The sequence below is a fragment of the Schizosaccharomyces pombe genome (genome assembly GCF_000002945.2).
Source record: "Schizosaccharomyces pombe strain 972h- genome assembly, chromosome: I".
Classification (NCBI taxonomy): Eukaryota; Fungi; Ascomycota; class Schizosaccharomycetes; order Schizosaccharomycetales; family Schizosaccharomycetaceae; genus Schizosaccharomyces; species Schizosaccharomyces pombe.
This window is the reverse complement of record NC_003424.3, coordinates 4,382,790-4,401,742: the sequence shown is the minus strand read 5'-3', so window position 1 is coordinate 4,401,742 and position 18,953 is coordinate 4,382,790. Positions and strand designations below refer to the sequence as shown.

The 18,953-nt window shown below is 35.5% G+C and overlaps 6 protein-coding genes and 14 long non-coding RNA genes across 20 annotated transcripts; 11 read left to right on the top strand and 9 right to left on the bottom strand.

The window, feature by feature from the left end:
* On the top strand, window positions 1–1,210 carry SPOM_SPNCRNA.984. The gene has a single exon (NR_151378.1). It is a non-coding gene; the product is annotated as a non-coding RNA (long non-coding RNA).
* Window positions 138–1,057, bottom strand: SPOM_SPNCRNA.985. Its single transcript, NR_150660.1, has one exon. It is a non-coding gene; the product is annotated as a non-coding RNA (long non-coding RNA).
* Window positions 1,211–1,301: 91 nt separating the features above from the next.
* abc4 (vacuolar phytochelatin and glutathione S-conjugate ABC family transmembrane transporter Abc4) lies at window positions 1,302–5,945 on the top strand. Its single transcript, NM_001019987.3, has one exon. The coding sequence runs from the start codon at window positions 1,402–1,404 to the stop codon at window positions 5,809–5,811; it is 4,410 nt and encodes a 1,469-aa protein (NP_594558.1). The 5' UTR covers window positions 1,302–1,401; the 3' UTR covers window positions 5,812–5,945.
* SPOM_SPNCRNA.3984 lies at window positions 1,437–3,601 on the bottom strand. Its single transcript, NR_193345.1, has one exon. It is a non-coding gene; the product is annotated as a non-coding RNA (long non-coding RNA).
* On the bottom strand, window positions 3,712–5,996 carry SPOM_SPNCRNA.3983. Its single transcript, NR_193344.1, has one exon. It is a non-coding gene; the product is annotated as a non-coding RNA (long non-coding RNA).
* Window positions 5,997–6,113: 117 nt separating this feature from the next.
* On the top strand, window positions 6,114–7,367 carry tsn1 (translin). Its single transcript, NM_001019986.4, has 6 exons — window positions 6,114–6,213; window positions 6,252–6,327; window positions 6,376–6,612; window positions 6,651–6,733; window positions 6,776–6,944; window positions 7,002–7,367. The coding sequence occupies exons 1-6, from the start codon at window positions 6,151–6,153 to the stop codon at window positions 7,034–7,036; spliced, it is 663 nt and encodes a 220-aa protein (NP_594557.2). The 5' UTR covers window positions 6,114–6,150; the 3' UTR covers window positions 7,037–7,367.
* Window positions 6,148–6,556, bottom strand: SPOM_SPNCRNA.983. The gene has a single exon (NR_151377.1). It is a non-coding gene; the product is annotated as a non-coding RNA (long non-coding RNA).
* A 418-nt stretch (window positions 7,368–7,785) lies between the features above and the next one.
* Window positions 7,786–8,930, top strand: kti12 (elongator complex-associated protein Kti2). The gene is made up of 2 exons (NM_001019985.3): window positions 7,786–8,025; window positions 8,171–8,930. The coding sequence occupies exons 1-2, from the start codon at window positions 7,854–7,856 to the stop codon at window positions 8,842–8,844; spliced, it is 846 nt and encodes a 281-aa protein (NP_594556.1). The 5' UTR covers window positions 7,786–7,853; the 3' UTR covers window positions 8,845–8,930.
* SPOM_SPNCRNA.3982 lies at window positions 7,864–9,595 on the bottom strand. Its single transcript, NR_193343.1, has one exon. It is a non-coding gene; the product is annotated as a non-coding RNA (long non-coding RNA).
* Window positions 9,250–14,901, top strand: sec72 (Sec7 domain-containing protein sec72). Its single transcript, NM_001019984.3, has one exon. The coding sequence runs from the start codon at window positions 9,319–9,321 to the stop codon at window positions 14,785–14,787; it is 5,469 nt and encodes a 1,822-aa protein (NP_594555.1). The 5' UTR covers window positions 9,250–9,318; the 3' UTR covers window positions 14,788–14,901.
* On the bottom strand, window positions 12,533–13,337 carry SPOM_SPNCRNA.3981. Its single transcript, NR_193342.1, has one exon. It is a non-coding gene; the product is annotated as a non-coding RNA (long non-coding RNA).
* On the bottom strand, window positions 13,485–14,779 carry SPOM_SPNCRNA.3980. Its single transcript, NR_193341.1, has one exon. It is a non-coding gene; the product is annotated as a non-coding RNA (long non-coding RNA).
* Window positions 14,793–17,348, bottom strand: slr1 (RNA-binding protein). The gene has a single exon (NM_001019983.3). The coding sequence runs from the start codon at window positions 17,082–17,084 to the stop codon at window positions 15,657–15,659; it is 1,428 nt and encodes a 475-aa protein (NP_594554.1). The 5' UTR covers window positions 17,085–17,348; the 3' UTR covers window positions 14,793–15,656.
* SPOM_SPNCRNA.3979 lies at window positions 14,978–15,298 on the top strand. The gene has a single exon (NR_193340.1). It is a non-coding gene; the product is annotated as a non-coding RNA (long non-coding RNA).
* On the top strand, window positions 15,524–16,734 carry SPOM_SPNCRNA.3978. Its single transcript, NR_193339.1, has one exon. It is a non-coding gene; the product is annotated as a non-coding RNA (long non-coding RNA).
* Window positions 16,934–17,227, top strand: SPOM_SPNCRNA.3977. Its single transcript, NR_193338.1, has one exon. It is a non-coding gene; the product is annotated as a non-coding RNA (long non-coding RNA).
* A 131-nt stretch (window positions 17,349–17,479) lies between the features above and the next one.
* On the top strand, window positions 17,480–17,860 carry SPOM_SPNCRNA.3976. The gene has a single exon (NR_193337.1). It is a non-coding gene; the product is annotated as a non-coding RNA (long non-coding RNA).
* sft2 (transport protein Sft2) lies at window positions 17,504–18,599 on the bottom strand. The gene is made up of 3 exons (NM_001019982.3): window positions 18,532–18,599; window positions 18,150–18,478; window positions 17,504–17,993 (listed from the first exon to the last, which is right to left on the bottom strand). The coding sequence occupies exons 1-3, from the start codon at window positions 18,538–18,540 to the stop codon at window positions 17,726–17,728; spliced, it is 606 nt and encodes a 201-aa protein (NP_594553.1). The 5' UTR covers window positions 18,541–18,599; the 3' UTR covers window positions 17,504–17,725.
* On the top strand, window positions 18,014–18,539 carry SPOM_SPNCRNA.3975. Its single transcript, NR_193336.1, has one exon. It is a non-coding gene; the product is annotated as a non-coding RNA (long non-coding RNA).
* A 100-nt stretch (window positions 18,600–18,699) lies between the features above and the next one.
* On the top strand, window positions 18,700–18,915 carry SPOM_SPNCRNA.3974. Its single transcript, NR_193335.1, has one exon. It is a non-coding gene; the product is annotated as a non-coding RNA (long non-coding RNA).
* Window positions 18,916–18,953: the final 38 nt, after the last annotated feature.

Sequence of the window (18,953 nt, the reverse complement as noted above, 5' to 3'; positions counted from 1 at the left end):
AAAACAATGCAAACAAGTTTCTTTGTTATTTACATAATAACGCAATCCGAAACTATACAGTAAAATAGCCTAAACCATTGTTTTATGCAATACGCTATATCGTTTAAGTTAAGGTTCGCGAGGATTCAGGAATGTTGAGATTACTTCTTTTGTATGAGCGGTTTGTGATTACAGATTAACGTAAAACTGATTCTTAGCTACATTCATCATCCATAGAAAAAGCAGAAGGAAAACAGTAAATGTAAGATTCTACTAACATTTGCGTACATCACATTATAATAGTTGACATATTTCTAGCTGTCGGTGCTTATCGCTATACCATTTAAGGAGATGTATGGCGAACAAAATTTAACTGTACAAACACCAAAGAGGAAAATAAGAAGTGGTCAATGTGCATAGTACAAAAATGAATTGTGTGGTTACAATTATTCAGCATGATTGTCATTCATGTTCCAACAATTGACATTTCAGTTATTTGCATACTCGACAACAGCCACGAAATGGAAGCTTTTTTAAAGTAGCTAGAAAAGAATACCTGACTAGTATGTTTTCGCCTTCTTACCACTATGCCTTTTTAGTTGCTTTAAACGTGACACACTGTATGAGTTAATTCTATCACAAGGCAACTATAGACTGAAAGGATATAAATTCGCATTCATGCAGACGCTTGTCATTTTTCACTATAATAGTACAACAGTGATTTATTTAATTAGGCCAAATTATAACGGCTTTTGTAAGATTCCTCCACCAGCGAACATATCTTGCTCAGTATGCATATTAATAGTATTACAGATGAAACTTGTGCGCTATACTACTATTTAAAAAAATATACACAAAAGAAAAAGTGGCAAGCAGGGGCGCAAATATCGCTATATAAATTATTATAATGAAGAGGTTATTCAACCAATTTCATTTGATGTTTACCGTGCTAAATAGATTCTCGCTTTGCAAAATGTCGTCAGTTCCACGTGAAATTTGGGTTTTCATCAAATATTATCTTAAGGATAATCCACTTTTTTTTTAACCTAAACTGAATAACCATTTAGTATTTAAATTAGTAATCTGAATGTCTTCTATCTATTGAGTCAGATCTTTTGAATTTCAGTCATTGTAGTTTTTCTGTACCGCCAAAATACAAAACTTGTCTTACCAGTTTTGAGTAATTTAAATATTAAATTTAGGAGCCTTTGACATCAGGCTTGTTCGGGGCTAAGATATAGTGTGAGATAGGTTGTTTTGTTGAATTTGCTGATAACGATTGTTTATTCGTTTAAATGTGCTACTGTATACGTATCCCTACCATCCGCAACTACACACTCCCATTAAAATATCATTTACAAACTCTTAAAAATAGGATTAAAAAACTTTTCTATTGGAATTTCTTGGAAATTTCATCCACGTATGGAAAACTTTCACCATCGTCCGTTTAAAGGTGGTTTTGGAGTTGGTCGTGTACCAACCTCTTTGTACTATTCCCTTTCAGATTTTTCTTTATCTGCGATATCTATTTTTCCTACACATTATGATCAACCTTACTTAAATGAGGCACCATCATGGTATAAATATTCTTTGGAGAGTGGTCTTGTGTGTTTATATCTGTATTTAATTTATCGATGGATTACTCGGTCGTTTACTGTTAAACAGACCGTCGGCAGTGAATTTTCAGGGCTGCGAAAAGCTCATGGAATTTTGTTATGGCTTCTGTCTATTCTCTTTTTGGGAATGACTGCTTTCATGTTTGTAAATGACGCTTTTCCTACTGCATTTTCTGATCCTCCTGTAAAAATATGCTTACTTGCATATTCCGTCCATTTGTTTCTTTTGCATTCTCTTCGAATGATTTATCCACGTGCGCGACCGACCTTGTATCATGCAGCAGTTTTGCTTAATTTACTCCTTCTTCCCCCCATCTTTCATTTCTACTCTTACCCCTTTTTTTTCGTAGACCATCCTCCTCTCTCTAGCTATTCTCCTTTCCTATGGTTTTACTTTTTTATTACCATTGTGGGGAATTTTATCCCATTGTTCACCCCCCGTGTTTGGTATCCTTTATTTCCTGAGGATAACTATCAGCCTTCTGCTGAACAGGTCTGTAGTATGTTCAATTTTGCATGCTCCTATGGATACCTGAATCCATTAGTTTTGACAGCTAAGCGTCGTGTCGTTGAAGTTGACGATACTCCGGTTATACCAGATTATGATAAGAACAAAGCTTGGACATATCGTTTCGAACGCATGAAAACCCCTTCCCTATTTATTACTATACATAAGATATTTTGGAGACAAATCTTGGGGATGGGTGTTTCCAGTTTTATGGTCAGCGTCTGTCAGTTTCTTTCTCCTATTGCCTTAAATCGTCTTCTAAAGCATTTGGAATCACCTTCATCTAGTTCAGTTAATCCATTGGTTTGGATTGTCCTTTTGTTAACTGGCCCCTTTCTCACTTCTCTTTTTACCCAGTTTTATTTGTTCATGTCGACTCGTTACCTCGCGCGTTCTTACACAACTCTTGTACAGCAAATATACAACAAAGTCATTCGATCTCGATTTGTTCAAAACAAATCGGGGGATTCAAAAGTTGGAAGATCCAACAATTTAATTTCTACTGATGTGGATGATATTGGTGAAATTCGTGAGTTTATTCATATCATTGTTCGTGCGCCTGTTGAAATTGCTGGATCCATTTATCTTCTCCAAAAACTTTTAGGGTGGAGTGCGTATGTTGGTTTAGCGTTAACTGTTTTAACTTGTTCCGTCCCTATTGTTTTAGGACCTTTGGTCGCAAAGCTTACATTGCGAGCTAATCGTGCAACTGATTCGCGTATCGAGCTCATGTCAGAATTATTGCAGAGCATCCGTATTACCAAATTTTTTGGATGGGAATTGCCAATGCTTGATCGAGTGAAACAACGGAGACAAGTCGAACTCAATCGTACTTGGAAGTTATTACTAATGGAGATTTGTATACAGGTGTTAGTTGAATCACTTCCTGTGTTTAGTATGTTCGCAACTTTTGTAGTTTTTACTACCATAATGGGCCAAACTATTACACCATCAATAGCTTTTACCTCTATATCCTTATTTTCTTTCATTCGTACACAATTTTCTTGGATTGCCTATCTTATGCGTCAAATAGTTCAAATTTTCGTTTCCATTGGTAGGGTTTCTGACTTTTTAAATGACCCCGATGAAGTGGATCCTGTCAATACTATTGAAGATACTTCCCAGGAAATTGGTTTTTTCAATGCTTCTTTAACTTGGGTATCCAATCCGTCTCCTGGAGATTTTTGCTTACGAGATTTGAACATTGTGTTTCCCAGAAATAAACTGTCAATTGTAATAGGTCCCACCGGTTCTGGCAAAAGTTCGCTAATTTCCGCATTACTGGGAGAACTCAGTTTAAATAAAGGTTCATACAACCTACCTAGATCAAAAGGCGTTTCCTATGTTTCTCAAGTACCTTGGTTGAGAAATGCCACTATACGAGACAATATCTTATTTGATTATCCGTACATCGAGGAGAGATATAAAAAGGTTATCCAAGCTTGTGGATTGCTCACTGACCTACAAAGTTTTGTTGCAAGTGATCTAACCGAAATTGGCGAAAAAGGTGTAACGTTATCTGGTGGCCAAAAGCAGCGTATTGCTCTTGCGAGGGCAGTATACTCCCCAACATCAATTGTTTTAATGGACGATGTTTTCTCTGCGTTGGATATTCATACTTCCAATTGGATTTATAAGCATTGCTTTCAAAGTTCTCTGATGGAGAATAGAACAGTTATTTTAGTAACACACAATGTCCATTTATTTATGGATTCTGCTGCTTTCATAGTTACTGTCAAGAATGGATCTGCTTTTCCCGTTACTGATAAGTCATCCCCTCTTTTATTTTTGGCTGAGCAGGCAGCATCAGCTTCCGAAGCAGCTGCTCCAGATCTTGCTGCTATACCTATCCCAAATGAAGTCGATGATGCGGAAGCTGCTGACGAAAAAGATGGAAAGCTGGTTGAGGAAGAGCAGCGGGTTACAGGCGATGTTGTATTTAGTGAAATCTTTAGCTATATGAAACATTTTGGCTCTGGATTTTACGTCGCTGCTGTTTTACTGTTTTTCGTCACTACTCAAGCTACTTCAATTTTGATCGATTTGTGGGTTGCTTTTTGGACAAACAGCTCCGTGAATTCTCCTGACGTCAATAATAACAAGTTTTTGTTTGTGTATGGTACAATGTTATTAGCATATTCTTTGCTTGATTTTTTGAGAACCGTGTCTTATGACCGCGGTGCTTGGTGGGCATCAAGAAAGCTTCACGATTCTATGCTTGAAAGCGTATTCGGTACCTTTGCCTCTTGGTTCGATAAAACGCCAACGGGGAGAATTGTCAATAGATTTGCTAAAGATATAAGGTCTATTGATATGAATTTATCGGGATGGCTTTTCTTTTCCATTAATTGTTTCCTATCCGTCGCTGGAGGTATTTTATCGGTGTCTTCCGCTATGCCTATTTTCATGATACCTGCAGTAATAGTTTGTTTAGCAGGATATTACTTCGGCTTGTTGTATACTAGGGCACAGGTTGGCGTTAAAAGATTAATTTCAATTTATACTTCTCCTATCTTTAGTCTGCTTGGCGAAAGTATCGTCGGTGTGAGTGTAATTCGCGCATTCAATCGACAAACCATTTTTAAGCAAATGTTTTCTGAGCGACTTGATAATCTCGTGCGCTTACAATCAACCTCTTATAATTTGAACAGATGGGTTGCTGTTAGAACAGATGGCATCAGTGGTCTAGTTGGTGCAATTGCCGGTTTAATCGCTCTTTTGCAGAAAGACTTGTCTCCAGGTGTGGTGGGTTTTTCTCTTAATCAGGCTGTTATTTTCAGTTCTTCGGTTCTGTTATTTGTAAGGTCATGTAATTCGTTGCAAGCTGAGATGAACAGCTATGAACGAGTTTTAGAGTATAGCAAACTTCCGCAAGAACCAGCACCCACTATTGCAGGCCAGGTACCAGCTACATGGCCTAAGGAGGGAGATATTGTGTTTAATCATGTTAGTGTTAGCTATTCCGCAGCCGGTCCTACTATCCTTAAAGACGTGAATCTTCATATAAATCCGAGTGAAAAGGTTGCTGTGGTCGGTCGTACTGGTAGCGGAAAGAGTACTCTTGGCCTTACACTATTACGGTTTACACATCGTATTAGTGGTGAAATATATATTAACGGTCGTGAAACACAATCGGTAAACCTAAACGCTTTAAGGCAACGTATATCATTTATCCCTCAAGATCCAATCTTATTTTCAGGTACCGTACGCAGTAATTTAGATCCTTTCGACGAGCTTGAAGACAATTTTCTTAATGAAGCTCTCAAAACAAGTGGAGCCAGTTCAATGATTATGGCTCATACTGATGATCAAAAACCTATTCATATCACACTAGATACACATGTTGCTTCTGAAGGTTCTAATTTTTCACAAGGGCAAAAACAAGTCCTTGCATTAGCACGCGCAATAGTTAGACGTTCCAAAATTATTATTCTAGATGAGTGTACTGCCTCTGTGGATGATGCTATGGATCAGAAAATTCAAAAAACATTGCGTGAAGCATTTGGCGATGCAACTATGTTATGTATTGCCCATCGTTTGAAAACTATTGTTGATTATGACAAAGTCATGGTCTTGGATAAGGGTGTATTGGTAGAGTATGGTCCCCCAGCCGTACTTTATCATAATAATGGTCACTTTCGACGTATGTGCGATGGCAGTGGAATTACTTTTCTGCCTCCTGAAACTCGAGGTTCGAAATCAGCATGATTTTAATTTTAAATAATGTTGGCTGATGAAACTTATTTTGTAAGCTTAGATTAATTTAAAGGAAATTATTCAATTAGGTTAGATTCTTCTTCAGTTACATAATATATCATTTTACATATAAAAGATCTAAACAACCCAAGCGTTTCTTTAGCAGCTAGTAATAATTTTAGTTAATAACTTGCAAAATACCCGCTAAATTGATTATCTTTATTTTACGACTTAAGAAAAAGGTTGGTATAATCTGGCTGATAAATATCACAACGGTCGTGTTATTTGCATACTGAAAACATCATTCGAATATCAACACTACTCAACAGCATACATTACAGATTAAGTCGAATGAATAAATCAATATTTATTCAGCTACAAGATCAAATTGATAAAGAACATAGTATTCGGGAGGTACTAATCTTGGAAATTATGACAAACTAACATTACAGAAACTGACTGCAGAGGTCGATTTGTTAGACGAAAAGTTAAGAGTTTTGCAACTTCTCTTGGCAAACTGTGAACAAAGTAGAAATGAAAATTTACAAGAAAAAGAACATGGACTAACTTTGGAAGATTTAGAAAATCAGGAAGAAATTTTAGAAGCTCTTGAGATCATTAAAAGCAAAACCAGAGGATTAGCAGAATTGGCATCGAATTTTCCATACTATAAATATAACGGAGTCTGGGATCGATCAATTCAGAAAGTTGTTTATTTATATTTGCTAGCTTCCTGGACCGGTCGTTTAGATAAAAGTTTAAGACCCACGTACAGCCTTCTATCGCTTTCCGAAGTTGGTCAAATTTTGCAAGGTGCGTAAATTATTTTACATTTTTCTCACAATCTTCAGTCCCGGTTTTTCCAGAAGAGTCCACTTTTCATCTTTCAATTGAGCAATATTTGCACGCAGTACTATCTCTGTGTTCTGAACTGGTATATATTCTATTCAACAATCCAAATTGACACAATTTCTAGGCTCGTCAATCTGTAAACTCAGTAATATCTGGAAACTATCATATTCCATTTGAGGCCCTAAATACTATTCAAAAAGTTCATTCTTCTTTTCAAGTACTCTCTTTGAAAAACGACTCCTTAAGAAGACATTTCGATGGATTAAAATATGATTTGAAAAGATCTGAGGACGGTATGAAATTTACGTGGATTTTTTTTTTTTTTGATAGTTTATTTCTGACATATGCAGTTGTTTATGATCTTCGGATACATAAATTGGTTTAAATTGCTAACAATTTATTTGCCAGCTGTACGCTTGACTAAAATTGAGCCGATAAAATTGCTTTTTTAATATTAGGTCTGCTTATTTGCTATGAAACTGGCAGTCCTATGATGAATGCAATTATATTTCTCTTTCTTTAATTTTGTTACACTCTCTGGCAAACTGAATAGTTATTTAAAAAAAAAATATTTCAGCCTAGGTTTCTTTAAGTTCTGATTTTTCTTTACCCAATATTCAAGACGTTTTCCAGGGTACTAAATTAATCATTGGACTGGTATACAACATGTGTTATAAGTTAGTCGCATTTTACCAGATACATGTTAATGGCGGCATAAGTAGATACTTTTCTAACTTTTAATCAACTGCATTTAGCTTATATTTCTTGATGTCCTATGCACCTTTAAAATCTTTCAACAAATGATTACTATTTTTAAATTGAACAACCCTGATTGCGTAGAAGGCGTGCATGTTTTTTTAGCGATTAAAATCCGGGGTCTTACTAGTGTTAATCCTTAATTCTTTTAGAACAATTGATAAGGTAAAGGGAAGCAAGATTAAATTAAAGAGACCGCAAATTGAAATTACTGTGTTTTTAAGCCTAAGCAATACTTACTAGTCGTAAGTAATAAGTCAGTACCGAAATTGAGCGCATTACGAAATACAAATTAAGGATAAAAATTAACTGTTTACTAATGTTTAACGAACTAGTAATTTTCGTTAAATTCATGAAAAAATATATCAAAAAAAAGCTGGAAGTTTTCAAACATATGTTTTACGGCTGATTTTATTCAACCTTCTATTTTGTAGAACATAAAGAAAATGCCATTAATAATTGTTTCAGGTTATCCATCTTCAGGGAAAACAACGAGGTCAAATGAACTTAAAAAGGCTTTAGAAGATCGAATTCATCAAAATATCGACAATACAAAGGATTATCGGGTGATAATAATAAACGATGAGAGTTTAAACATTGAAAAAGAAACATATCGAGGTATGTTTAAATAGTTATCTTTAATGATTTAGTTTTTGGAAATTAGCCAATTCATTTTTGGCTTCAGATTGTGCCCAGCTACTCTAGATGATGGGAGAATCCGTATATGCAATTTTTCGTAATTCTGGTAACTAATTTGTCTTAGAGTCCAAGAACGAAAAGGCCGCTCGTGGCCTTCTCTATTCTGCTGTTCAGCGTGAACTTTCAAAATCTACATTCGTAATTTGCGATGCCTTGAATTACATAAAAGGATTTCGATACCAGTTATATTGTGAATCAAAGTCTATGTACACAACTCATTGTGTGATTCATGTTGCTGTTCCTCAAGATTTATGTCGAAAATTCAATAGTAACAAGGAACAGCCGTATCCTGACGATGTTCTTGAGCAATTAATGTTTCGTTATGAAGAACCGAATGGAATGACACGATGGGATTCCCCTTTATTTACTGTCTTGCACGATGATGCTTCTTGTCCTATCGATGACATCTGGTCAGTTCTTATTCATAACAAAAATGTCAAGCCTAACCAAGCTACAATGGTAAAACCTCCAGCTGAAGTCAACTATTTATATGAATTAGATAAAACTACTCAAGACGTAATCATGCTTATACTGGATAATTCCAACGATACCTCCTTGATTACTGTACCAGGGAGCAAACTTCAAATCGCATTACCCAGTGTTACAGTATCTCTTCCTTTACTTCAAAGATTGCGCCGTCAATTTATCCAAATTAACCGGCAACAATCATATAATACCAATGTTCTCAAGGAAATGTTTGTCGAATTTTTAAATGGTCAATTTGAAACCTTGGACTGATATCCTTTTCTTAAACTTTATGATATTTTTTTTTGGGATTTTTAAGGGGACGAAAAAATGTAGCCTAATATTAATACTTAACTTTGTTTGTTTCTTTTTTTTAGAACATGTTTAAAATGGTAGAAATCGTACATTTTGTTTAATTCCTTAATCCTTTTACAGTTTAAGGAATGCTGTCCTGTAAAAAAGAAATAAGAAAACGTTCACGGTCAATATCGACAATAAAAGTTTCAGTAAAACAACGAATATTGTATAAATCTAGTTATAATGTTTACTATTTAATCCATACTGTAATAAAACAATTTATTATAAGTCTCGCTCGTTTGCTTTATATAAGTAGCACATTGAACCGAGATCTAACGTTCGACACATTAAGGCCGAAAACACTTAGCAAAGACATACTCCGCCTTATATTTCATTGCTAAAAGTTGGCTCGTCTAGACGGCAATTGGCTTGAACGTGACCGATGCCAAAATGCAGGATGCCTCTGAACCTGTGATCAATATGCCTGCTCTGCCTATGAACTCCGTGAATGAGCAACATGACAGACACGAAGATCTTCCAGAAGTTGGAACAACATCAGTTACTAAAATTATTAATGATTCTGACAACGAAGATGATGAAAATGGTATGGATCTCGGTCGTGTTGCTTCTGAAAGTTTAGAAGGCGATGCTGTGGTAAGTATTGATATAAATACAGAAGATTCGTCGTTGTCGCCAGCGAAACAAGAAAACGAAAAGAGTCCCGAAGGAATCGAGCAGAAATATCAAGAAGAAGACTTGAAAGACGACAAAAAATCCAATGAAACTATCGCGACGCCTGTACCTGACGCTGCATCGAGGGCCAGTTTGGAAAAGCAAAAATCAGGTTTAACCAATTTGGAAAAATCCACTCATGTAGTGCTTATAAAGTGCATCGAGCAGCTTATACAAATAAAAGTTTGTATGAAGAACGAGAAGATGAAGAATTTAATGGAGCAACTAAAACCTCTTCTACAAACCGAATGTCAGTTTGACAAATTTTTGATAGTAGAGTTATTTCAGTACTGCTTTGAATCCAGTCAAGATGAAGTTATGAACATTTCTTTAGACACTATTTCTAAACTTGCTTCATTCGCCTATTTTTCTTCAAAAGATAAAACACCTGCCTCATTTGGGCCCCCTAAATCCCTTCTACAGTGTATGGTTGATATGGTATGCGATAGTATCAATGATGAAGTTGTTGATGGAAATCTGCAATTGAATGTTGTAAAAGCTTTATCTGCCTTTATCTTATGTTCTGAGCAGGATAGTATGCTTCATGGAGCGATATTATTGAATTCTGTTCGTAAACTCTTTAATGTCTTTCTTCTCGGGGATAGTGATACTATACAGTCAGTTGCTCAAGCTTCTTTGACTCAGGCTGTCACTGTAGTCTATGAACGATTACGCGCGAGCCACACTCAGTCGAACTCTACATCTGCTTTACCGGAAGAAGATGCATCGGTGACGGAAAATTGGGTTCACGATGAGGATGAGCCTGACAAGAAAATTACTCTTCATTCTATGGCATCTGCTGGCACTTCATCATTAGATCATGTTAAAGTTGACGCAGATGACCCAGCTGTCACCAGTGTTGAGAATTCCTCTATCCAAGACGCGTTTTTAGTGTTCCGATCCATGTGTCGACTTGCTGTCAGACAAACCTCGCCTGATAAAGTCAGTAATATCAGATCTCAAGCTATGCGCGCGAAATTAATTAGTCTCCATCTTATATATCGCATTTTAGAAAAAAATAGTGACTTATTCATGGATCCTACTCTCCAATTTCGTGGTATCCCAGCACTTAAAGGAATGACCCTTGTTCATGCCTCCCGTCAATATATTTGCCTAGTATTATCTCGCAATGCTGTAAGTCCTGTTCCCCAGGTGTTTGAAGTCTGTTGTGACATTTTTTATCTTATGGTTTTTTCTTTGCGTGCCCACTTCAAACAGGAAATTGAAGTGTTTTTTCGAGAAGTTTATTTTCCGATGTTAGACCTCAAGAACACCTCCTACAATCAGAAGCTCCATACCTTGTTAATCATCCAGAGAATCTGTCTTAATCCAAGAGCTCTTGTAGAGTTGTATATAAATTACGATTGTGATCGTTCTTCCACTACCAACGTTTTCGAACAATTGCTGTTTTCAATCTCAAAAGTTACTACCAATGGTCCTTCGGAAACGATATCCGAAGATATTGAAGAAATTCTTCCTTCTTTAGAATCTTCTGAACGGAGTAGTACCCCTTTTCTAAATACGAACTCTGCTTCGTTAAAGTCCGAAGTGGTTCAACTTACCACATTTAGCGATTTTCAATTGAAGCTAAAGACTTTGCAATGCGTCCTTGACATTTTGCAATCTTTATCAAATTGGGCCGAAAGTGGTCTTTATTTATCTCGCCGAGGTGTGTCAACGGATGAGCAAGGTTTTGTTGGAGATTATGATGCGCTTTCCAGGTCTGATACTCCTGTGACGAATCCTTATTATAACGGAAAACAATCGTTTGAAGCAAATTCCCATAGCAGTAGTTCTATCGCACTTGCAGATCCTTCACAATTTGAATCAAACAAACAACGAAAGAAGCTATTACGGACTTGTATAAACAAGTTCAATTACAAACCTACTAGAGGTCTTAAGATGCTTTCAGAAAATGAATATGTTGACATAAATGATCCTAAAGCTATCGCTGAATTTCTGTTTCGTGCTGATGGTATTGACAAAACTACTTTAGGAGATTACTTAGGAGAAGGGGATGAGAAAAGTATTTCCGTGATGCATGAATTTATTGATTGTTTATCTTTTATAAATTTAAAGTTTGTAGACGCTTTACGTCGTCTATTGCAGTGTTTCAGACTACCCGGTGAAGCCCAAAAAATTGATCGAATTATGCTGAAATTTTCCGAAAGGTATATGAAGGAGAATCCGTCTGCATTCGCTAATGCTGATACTGCCTACATTCTTGCTTATTCTATAATATTGCTTAATACTGATTTGCATTCTCCTCGTATTAAAAACAAAATGACAAAAGAAGACTTCATTAAAAATAATCGTGGAATTAATGACGGTGCTGATTTAGATGAAGACTATCTTGGTTTTGTATATGATGACATTCTTAAAAATGAAATTGCTATGAAAGATGATCAAGAACTCGCAGCGATTGCTCCTTTAATGAATAATTTCAGCACATCTAGTGGATTCACCACATTTACTTCTAATGGACGAGATCTGCAAAGAGTAGCTTGTATTCAAGCTTCGGAGGAAATGGCTAATAAGGCTACAAGTGTGCTAAAAAAGCTATTGTATCAACAGAAACATGGATCACAAAAAACAAATGTTTATTACAATGCTACTCATTTTGAACATATAGGTCCCATGCTTGAGGCTACTTGGATGCCTATACTTGCTGCTCTTTCAAACCCTTTACAAAATTCTGATTATGTTAATGAACTTAATATGTGTCTTGATGGATTTCAGCTTGTTGTCCGTATAGCTTGTCTCTTTGACCTTGACCTTATTCGAGACGCTTTTATAAAAACTCTGACTAATTTTACTAATCTGCATTCTACCAGTGAAATCAAATTACGTAATACTATGGTTATAAAAACATTACTGAGAATTGCATCTACCGAAGGTAATAATTTGAAAGATTCTTGGAAAGATATCCTTACTATTATAAGTCAACTAGAACGCGTGCAACTGATTGGTGTTGGTGTCGATGAAACAGAAGTACCTGATGTTATAAATGCACGTGTTCGTCGAAAGAATGTGAACATTGGTTCTTCAAACTCAATTCGGCATGTTAGTGGAAGTACTTCTCGTTCGACTAGAACTCGCTCACTATCTAAACCTTTATCCCCAGAGGCAGTTTCAGAACTAATGTCCACTGAGGTAGTGTTGAGCATTGATAGAATATTTACCCAAACATCTTCTCTTTCTGGCTCTGCGATAGTATCATTCTTTAAAGCATTATGTGAAGTTTCTTGGGATGAAATAACATCTTCTAGTGATTTGGAGCAGCCAAGGCTATATAGTCTACAAAAGCTGGTTGAGATATCCTATTATAACATGCAAAGGATTAGAGTGGAATGGTCATCAATTTGGAACGTTTTGGGTAGATTCTTCAACATGGTGGGTAGTGATGAGAATAGGCATGTTGCTGTTTTTGCATTGGATTCCCTGAGGCAGCTTTCTATGCATTTTCTCGAAATTGAGGAGTTGTCTCTCTTTTCCTTTCAGAAAGAATTCCTTAAGCCATTTGAGTACGTTATGGCTTCCGATACCGTAGTAGAAGTCAAAGAACTTGTTTTACAATGTGTTAAGCAAATGATTCAAGCTAAAATTTCCAAAATAAAATCTGGATGGAAAACTTTGTTTGGCGTTTTTACATTTGCGGCTAAGGCTAGAAGCGAAATATTAATTTCTATGACTTTTGATACCCTTGTCAATCTTTTTTCCGAGCATTATGATACTTTAATGCAGCAAAATTGTTTGATAGATATGTTGATATCCTTCACTGAATTATGCAAAAATGGAACAAACCAGAAAATCTCTTTACAAAGTTTGGAAATTATTAGAGAAGTTTATTCAAGTCTTTCAACTATGATAAAGGAAGGACTTAGTTCCAAGCCTTCAGTAAATGAGACATTTTCTAAATATGTTTTCCCAGTTTTATTTGCATATTATGATATAATAATGTCAGCTGAAGACTTGGAAGTAAGGTCAAGAGCTCTTCAAAACTTATTTTATATATTCTTAGAAGAGTCTGATGATTTCACTGAAGAAACTTGGGAAGTTGTTTCACGAAAATTTATATTCCCGATATTCTCAATATTTGGACCAGAAGCGGATGAAGCGACTGTTATGTTAAGGGATGAGGAGATCAGGACTTGGCAATCTACTACTCTTGTTGAAGCGTTACGAAGTCTCGTCACTTTGTTAACACGCCGTTTTGACAAACTTCACAATTTGCTAAAAGGTTATCTATGGTTATTTAGCAATTGCATTTGTAGAGATAATATTACACTTTCTCGCATAGGAACAAATTGTATGCAGCAGCTACTTTCTGGAAATGCGTATAGGTTTGAAGTTAAAGATTGGAATCTGGTCGCTGATATGTTTATTGAGTTATTCAAGGAAACCACCCCTCATCAGCTTCTTCTTCTAGAAACATTTTCCAATGGGCAAGGAGCCCCTGTTTACTCCGAAAATGAAAATACTCAATTGAGCCATAAGCGAGGCGGTTCTCTACCGGAAACTTCTCGTTCAATTTCGACATCCTCAATTTCCCCTGAGAAACAGATGGAGTTCCGTTCAATGATTCGAAAATGTATTCTTCAACTACTTTTAATAAGTATTGTTGCTGAATTGTTAGATAACGAGGAAGTTTTTAATCATATCCCCCATGAACATGTATTGAAAATAACTGTGGCTATTTACGACTCATGGCAGTTTGCTCGCAAGTTTAATGAAGACAAATCTTTACGTATTACGCTTTTGAACGTTGGATTTATGAAGCAACTCCCTAATTTATTGAGACAAGAAACGGCTAGTGCATTGTTGTACATCACTTTGCTCTTCCGCTTATTAAAAACCAGAGACCCTTTAGGTAAAACAGAAACGGATCAGAAAATTCATAAACTTCTTTTTCCGGTTTGTGCCGAAATGCTGGATATGTATGCTTCCTTGGTTGTTGAGAAACATACGCGTAACCATGCTGCATGGCAGCCTGTCATTGCTACAATCCTGGACAGTATACTGAATCTTCCTTTAGAATTATTTTCCGAAAACATTCACACTCTTTACTTTTCTTGTTGTTCTATGATTGCAAAGGAGAACCTTGATGATCAACTTAGAGAACTACTTAAAAATTACTTTAATCGTGTGGGTCACATTCTATTAAACCTGAATGCCCAACAGGAATAAATAAAGTGATTTTCAATTAATTTCAATAAATTAGCTTCTAGTAAAACAAATAATCCTTTTATAATTTTAGATAACTTATTGGTAAACTTTCTTTTTTATTCTAAAAAATTGCCCTTCTTTTAAATAAGTTTTTTTCAAAACTTGAACAACCTCTTAATATTCTGCATGTAAGCTAATCAGTATTTGTAGTAATCCAACGCCAGAAGGAAGATGCTACTGCCACACACACCAGAGACCTTTTTTTTAACGATCAATTAAAGATTTTTCGTGAAATATCCTCTTCTATTATTCATTTCATGTCCCTGCGGCCTTTAAATATAGAATAGCTTAAAGTAAAGACGAGTACATTATGAGTTGAAGCATCAAGGTACAAATGGTAAATTTACTTTACAGAAAACATATTAAACTCACAAAATTTTGCCATGACAAAATAATAAAGGGAGCCAGTGATTTGGAAGATATAATCAGGAAGCATGAAGTTACAGCGTATCACAGTTGAAAATAATAACAGAAACTATATGCAAATCATAAACAATGATTTTTTTTAAGTAAAAAAAAATTAGAATTTAGCATAAATGACACATCACTTTAGATAATCATTTAATCCAGTAATCCCATTTATCGAAAACGACATATACTCTTATAATAAGTACAATATTTTCTTTTTTTTTTTTTTTTTTTTTTTTTCTTTTAACCGAAAGAAATAAACCCATTACGCTTCAGTAACCAAAACCAAACTATAGAAGTCAAGTTTCAATAAACAATCCTTGCCTTTTAAATAAAAAAAAGTACAGGCGTCAATAAAAGAACAGACCCAGAATGAACGAAAAATATTGATGCCTCGAGAAATAAAAAAAATATCAAAAATTCTAAACAGTAAGTTTATCCTCAACCTCAGTTTGAACATCTCTTTTTATAATTGAATCCACAGAAGAAGGAATGAATGGAGGAGAAATTGTCAAATTTGAAATGGAACTGGCAAGAGGGGACATGCTGGAGCTAGAGTTTATCTGAGGATACTTGGCCATTTCAAACTTCAAGCGTGACTCTGAAGGTAAAATCCAAGGAGACCAAGTTTCCTTTCTTCTAACCTTAATGGACATAGGAGACTGGAGATCAATAGCAACATCAATAATATCTGAAGCCTTGCAAGCTGCATGTAAAAGATTCAAATCTGTAGAAAAGCTCTTAATTCGATTGAAGGAAGCCAAAAATGCTAAAGGAACGTAACCTTCATCGTCCATATGTTTACGAAGAAACATATCTTTGCACAAGTTTTCAATCGAAAAATAATACTCTAGTTGTGAAGTGAGAAATGCTTGGACATCACAAAGGTAAGGATTAACGCCATTACCATTGACGACGACAGGATAGTTTGGAAATGGACCTTGTATATTATTGGCAATGTTTCGGTAGAAACCATTATTATGTCGTTGTCCTTTACGTGTATTTCTTCCCTTGTGATGGAAGGATTGTTGAGAGTCGGATTTTTTATATGAATGCTTATTACCACCTTGCTGAGACGGAGCATGACCTGAAGAGGAAGAGTGATGAGGGGCTTGAGAACTGGAATCTTCCGAAGTCTGAGGCACTTCTTTACCATTGGCACTTGACACAGTTTGGGAACCAAAAGTGTTATTTATATCATCACGATATTCAGCTGATGGGTTTGATGAATCGATTGAACGTGAAGCGTCTTTTTCTCGTGAATAATTAGTTTGTCGTTTGTTGGACCCATGAGAAGAATAATTTCCTCTACGTCTTCCATTTCCGTTTCTGCGTGAGCCATCATTTCTTGAACGACTACTTTTGCGGTTGCTGATAGGTGTATGCGTGAAATTTGGGGTAATCGTAACCCATTTCTCCTTTCCATTAGCTTTGGGTGCTAAAGGCTTTTGTGAATCATCTGACAATTTCCTATCTTCAACCTGTTTTTCAGCTATTTCAGGGCTAGGCCAAACATTTGGATCCTGAAGCTGTAAACTTTTGGAAAATCTTTTTTCTTGTTTCACATGACTATGCTTTTTAGGTATCATTTTTTCTTTTCGAAGCGCCCAAACGTTCACGTTTGAAGGCTGATAATCCTCGCTTTTGCTTTTATCTGAAGAGGTATGATTGGCTTCATCATTTAAATTCTCCTCAGCGGTTTTTCCCGTTAAGGAGTTTTGTAAATTTTTCAATACTTCTTTTTCACGCTCTTCTGAAATTACAGCACCAGTACCTATACAAAAGGCTTTGTCTTCTTCAGAATGGACAACCGTAGAAGTTTCAGCAGCACTTGGTTCTTTATGAGACATTTTTTTTACTAAAATAAATTACCAGATAATAGAAAATCGGTAAACTAATTAAAGACCAATAACACAAAATAGAATATCCGACGTTCTTGCAAAAAATTTCAGGTTCAAATGAAAATTGCTTTGATGTAGTGATGAGAAATGAACACTTTAATAAAAGAGGCGGTTAAAAGCAAATTTAAAAATCAAAAATCCAATTCAACTATCGAAAAGCAATTTTCAATTGGTTTTAAAGAAATAAGGTAAGGTTCACCTAAGTTCACCACTAAAACGGCTTTTCCAAATGCAAAAATGCATTTTATATTAGACAAAAGTAAATAGCGAGTTTTACAGTACTACCTTATGTATTCAGTAAGTAATGAAAGTTCGATTATTAGTTATTCAGAAAAATGGGTTGTACCAATACAATTCTACATTTTATTAAAAAATCAAATCATATCTATCATTGTAAACTGAGCTTATAACAGGGAAGAAGAACCAACTATTTTAATGCGAGTAGGAAATATTAACAGATTCGGTCAATAGGATATGGGGATAAATCATAATGAAAGAGCGGTAACTATTAAGTATCGACTTCGTCAGCAATTTGGAATACCTAAAGTCGATATTATAAGTAAGAAAAAATTATTAAATCGTAACAAGTTTCAGGGCAACCAGTTCGAAAGAGACCGAGATGCCATTCTAGTGCCAAGGGATACCGTTCTTGTTCCAAATGGGAAGAACGCAATCAAATACGCAACAAATGATAATATATGTAAGACTCCAAAAACGATGCTAAGAATAGTAGACTTGATTTTAATGGTCGCAATGATAGTAGCTAATAGAGTAACAAAATATGATAGCGTAATAGGCAATCTTTCCATAGTAGTTAATTGTCGAAAATGAGCTACGAAACCTTGAACAATTGCAAAGCTAAAGAAATAAGTTAGCAATCGAAAAAAAAGTAGCAATCATAGAGGCCAGATTACTGCAAAGTTATAATACGAAACCCATGTTCTACAATAGGGGATGTATACATTTCAAAAAAGAGATTGTACCAAAATTGAATTTGGCTTTTCTATAACATACCCCAGAACTGCCAACAAACTTCCCATAGTCCACAACAATACGAACTTTCGAGGCTTCAGTACTAAAACAGGAAACATAAAACAAGCAATCGCGTAGCATGCTAAACTTCCTAGAAGGCATATGCCAAACAGCATATACCTTTCCCATCTAGATAAACTAAATTCTGAGCTTTGAAAATAAGAATTTCCACCTGATGCATTTGTAGGGATTTCTGTATAGTCATTTGACCATGGCATTGAGGTTCTTAACCTATTATACCAAGAATTAGTCGATTCAGCTGTCGTTTCACCAGTTCGTTGAATTATAGATTGCAGACGAGACTGAAAACTCTACATAGTCTAGTTAACATTTCAATTCTATAACAATAAAAATCAGACCGTACTCCTTCCATTTTTCTAAAGATAATGTAGCTTTGGTTTACTAATTCAAGTCCCAAAGCACGTCGGTGTTAAGTGAATAGCGAATGGCTGCGAATATTCATGTAACAACTCAACGCGTCCATTATAATAAAAGTTCATTATATCTCAACGCTTACATGTAATAAGACATTTGGTAGCTTTTCTATTATATTTTCCATATTTCATTATTACAGTTATACATAAAAACGCACATTGAAGTTCTTACCTATTATATTAAGTACCAATTTCGTTCAAAGTCCTACCAAAACCTAGTATTAGTCCTATGACTATTCAAAAAGCACTTATCAATTATATATGAATCGATAGGAATTACTTTTTTGCCGCTTTATGAATGATTTGTTTAGTCTATTTATAAAATCAAAGTTTTCATTTACTTTACATTGCT

Bases quoted from the DNA above. Each gene is read 5' to 3' on its own strand.
- abc4 (NM_001019987.3), top strand. From the start codon at position 1,402: ATGGAAAACTTTCACCATCGTCCGTTTAAAGGTGGTTTTGGAGTTGGT.
- tsn1 (NM_001019986.4), top strand. From the start codon at position 6,151: ATGAATAAATCAATATTTATTCAGCTACAAGATCAAATTGATAAAGAA. The intron at 6,613-6,650 runs GTGCGTAAATTA...CACAATCTTCAG, and splicing joins AGTTGGTCAAATTTTGCAAG to TCCCGGTTTTTCCAGAAGAG. The intron at 6,734-6,775 runs GTATATATTCTA...CACAATTTCTAG, and splicing joins TATCTCTGTGTTCTGAACTG to GCTCGTCAATCTGTAAACTC.
- kti12 (NM_001019985.3), top strand. From the start codon at position 7,854: ATGCCATTAATAATTGTTTCAGGTTATCCATCTTCAGGGAAAACAACG. The intron at 8,026-8,170 runs GTATGTTTAAAT...AATTTGTCTTAG, and splicing joins TGAAAAAGAAACATATCGAG to AGTCCAAGAACGAAAAGGCC.
- sec72 (NM_001019984.3), top strand. From the start codon at position 9,319: ATGCAGGATGCCTCTGAACCTGTGATCAATATGCCTGCTCTGCCTATG.
- slr1 (NM_001019983.3), bottom strand. From the start codon at position 17,084: ATGTCTCATAAAGAACCAAGTGCTGCTGAAACTTCTACGGTTGTCCAT.
- sft2 (NM_001019982.3), bottom strand. The intron at 17,994-18,149 runs GTATGTTATAGA...TTATTTCTTTAG, and splicing joins AGTTTGTTGGCAGTTCTGGG to CTTTGCAATTGTTCAAGGTT.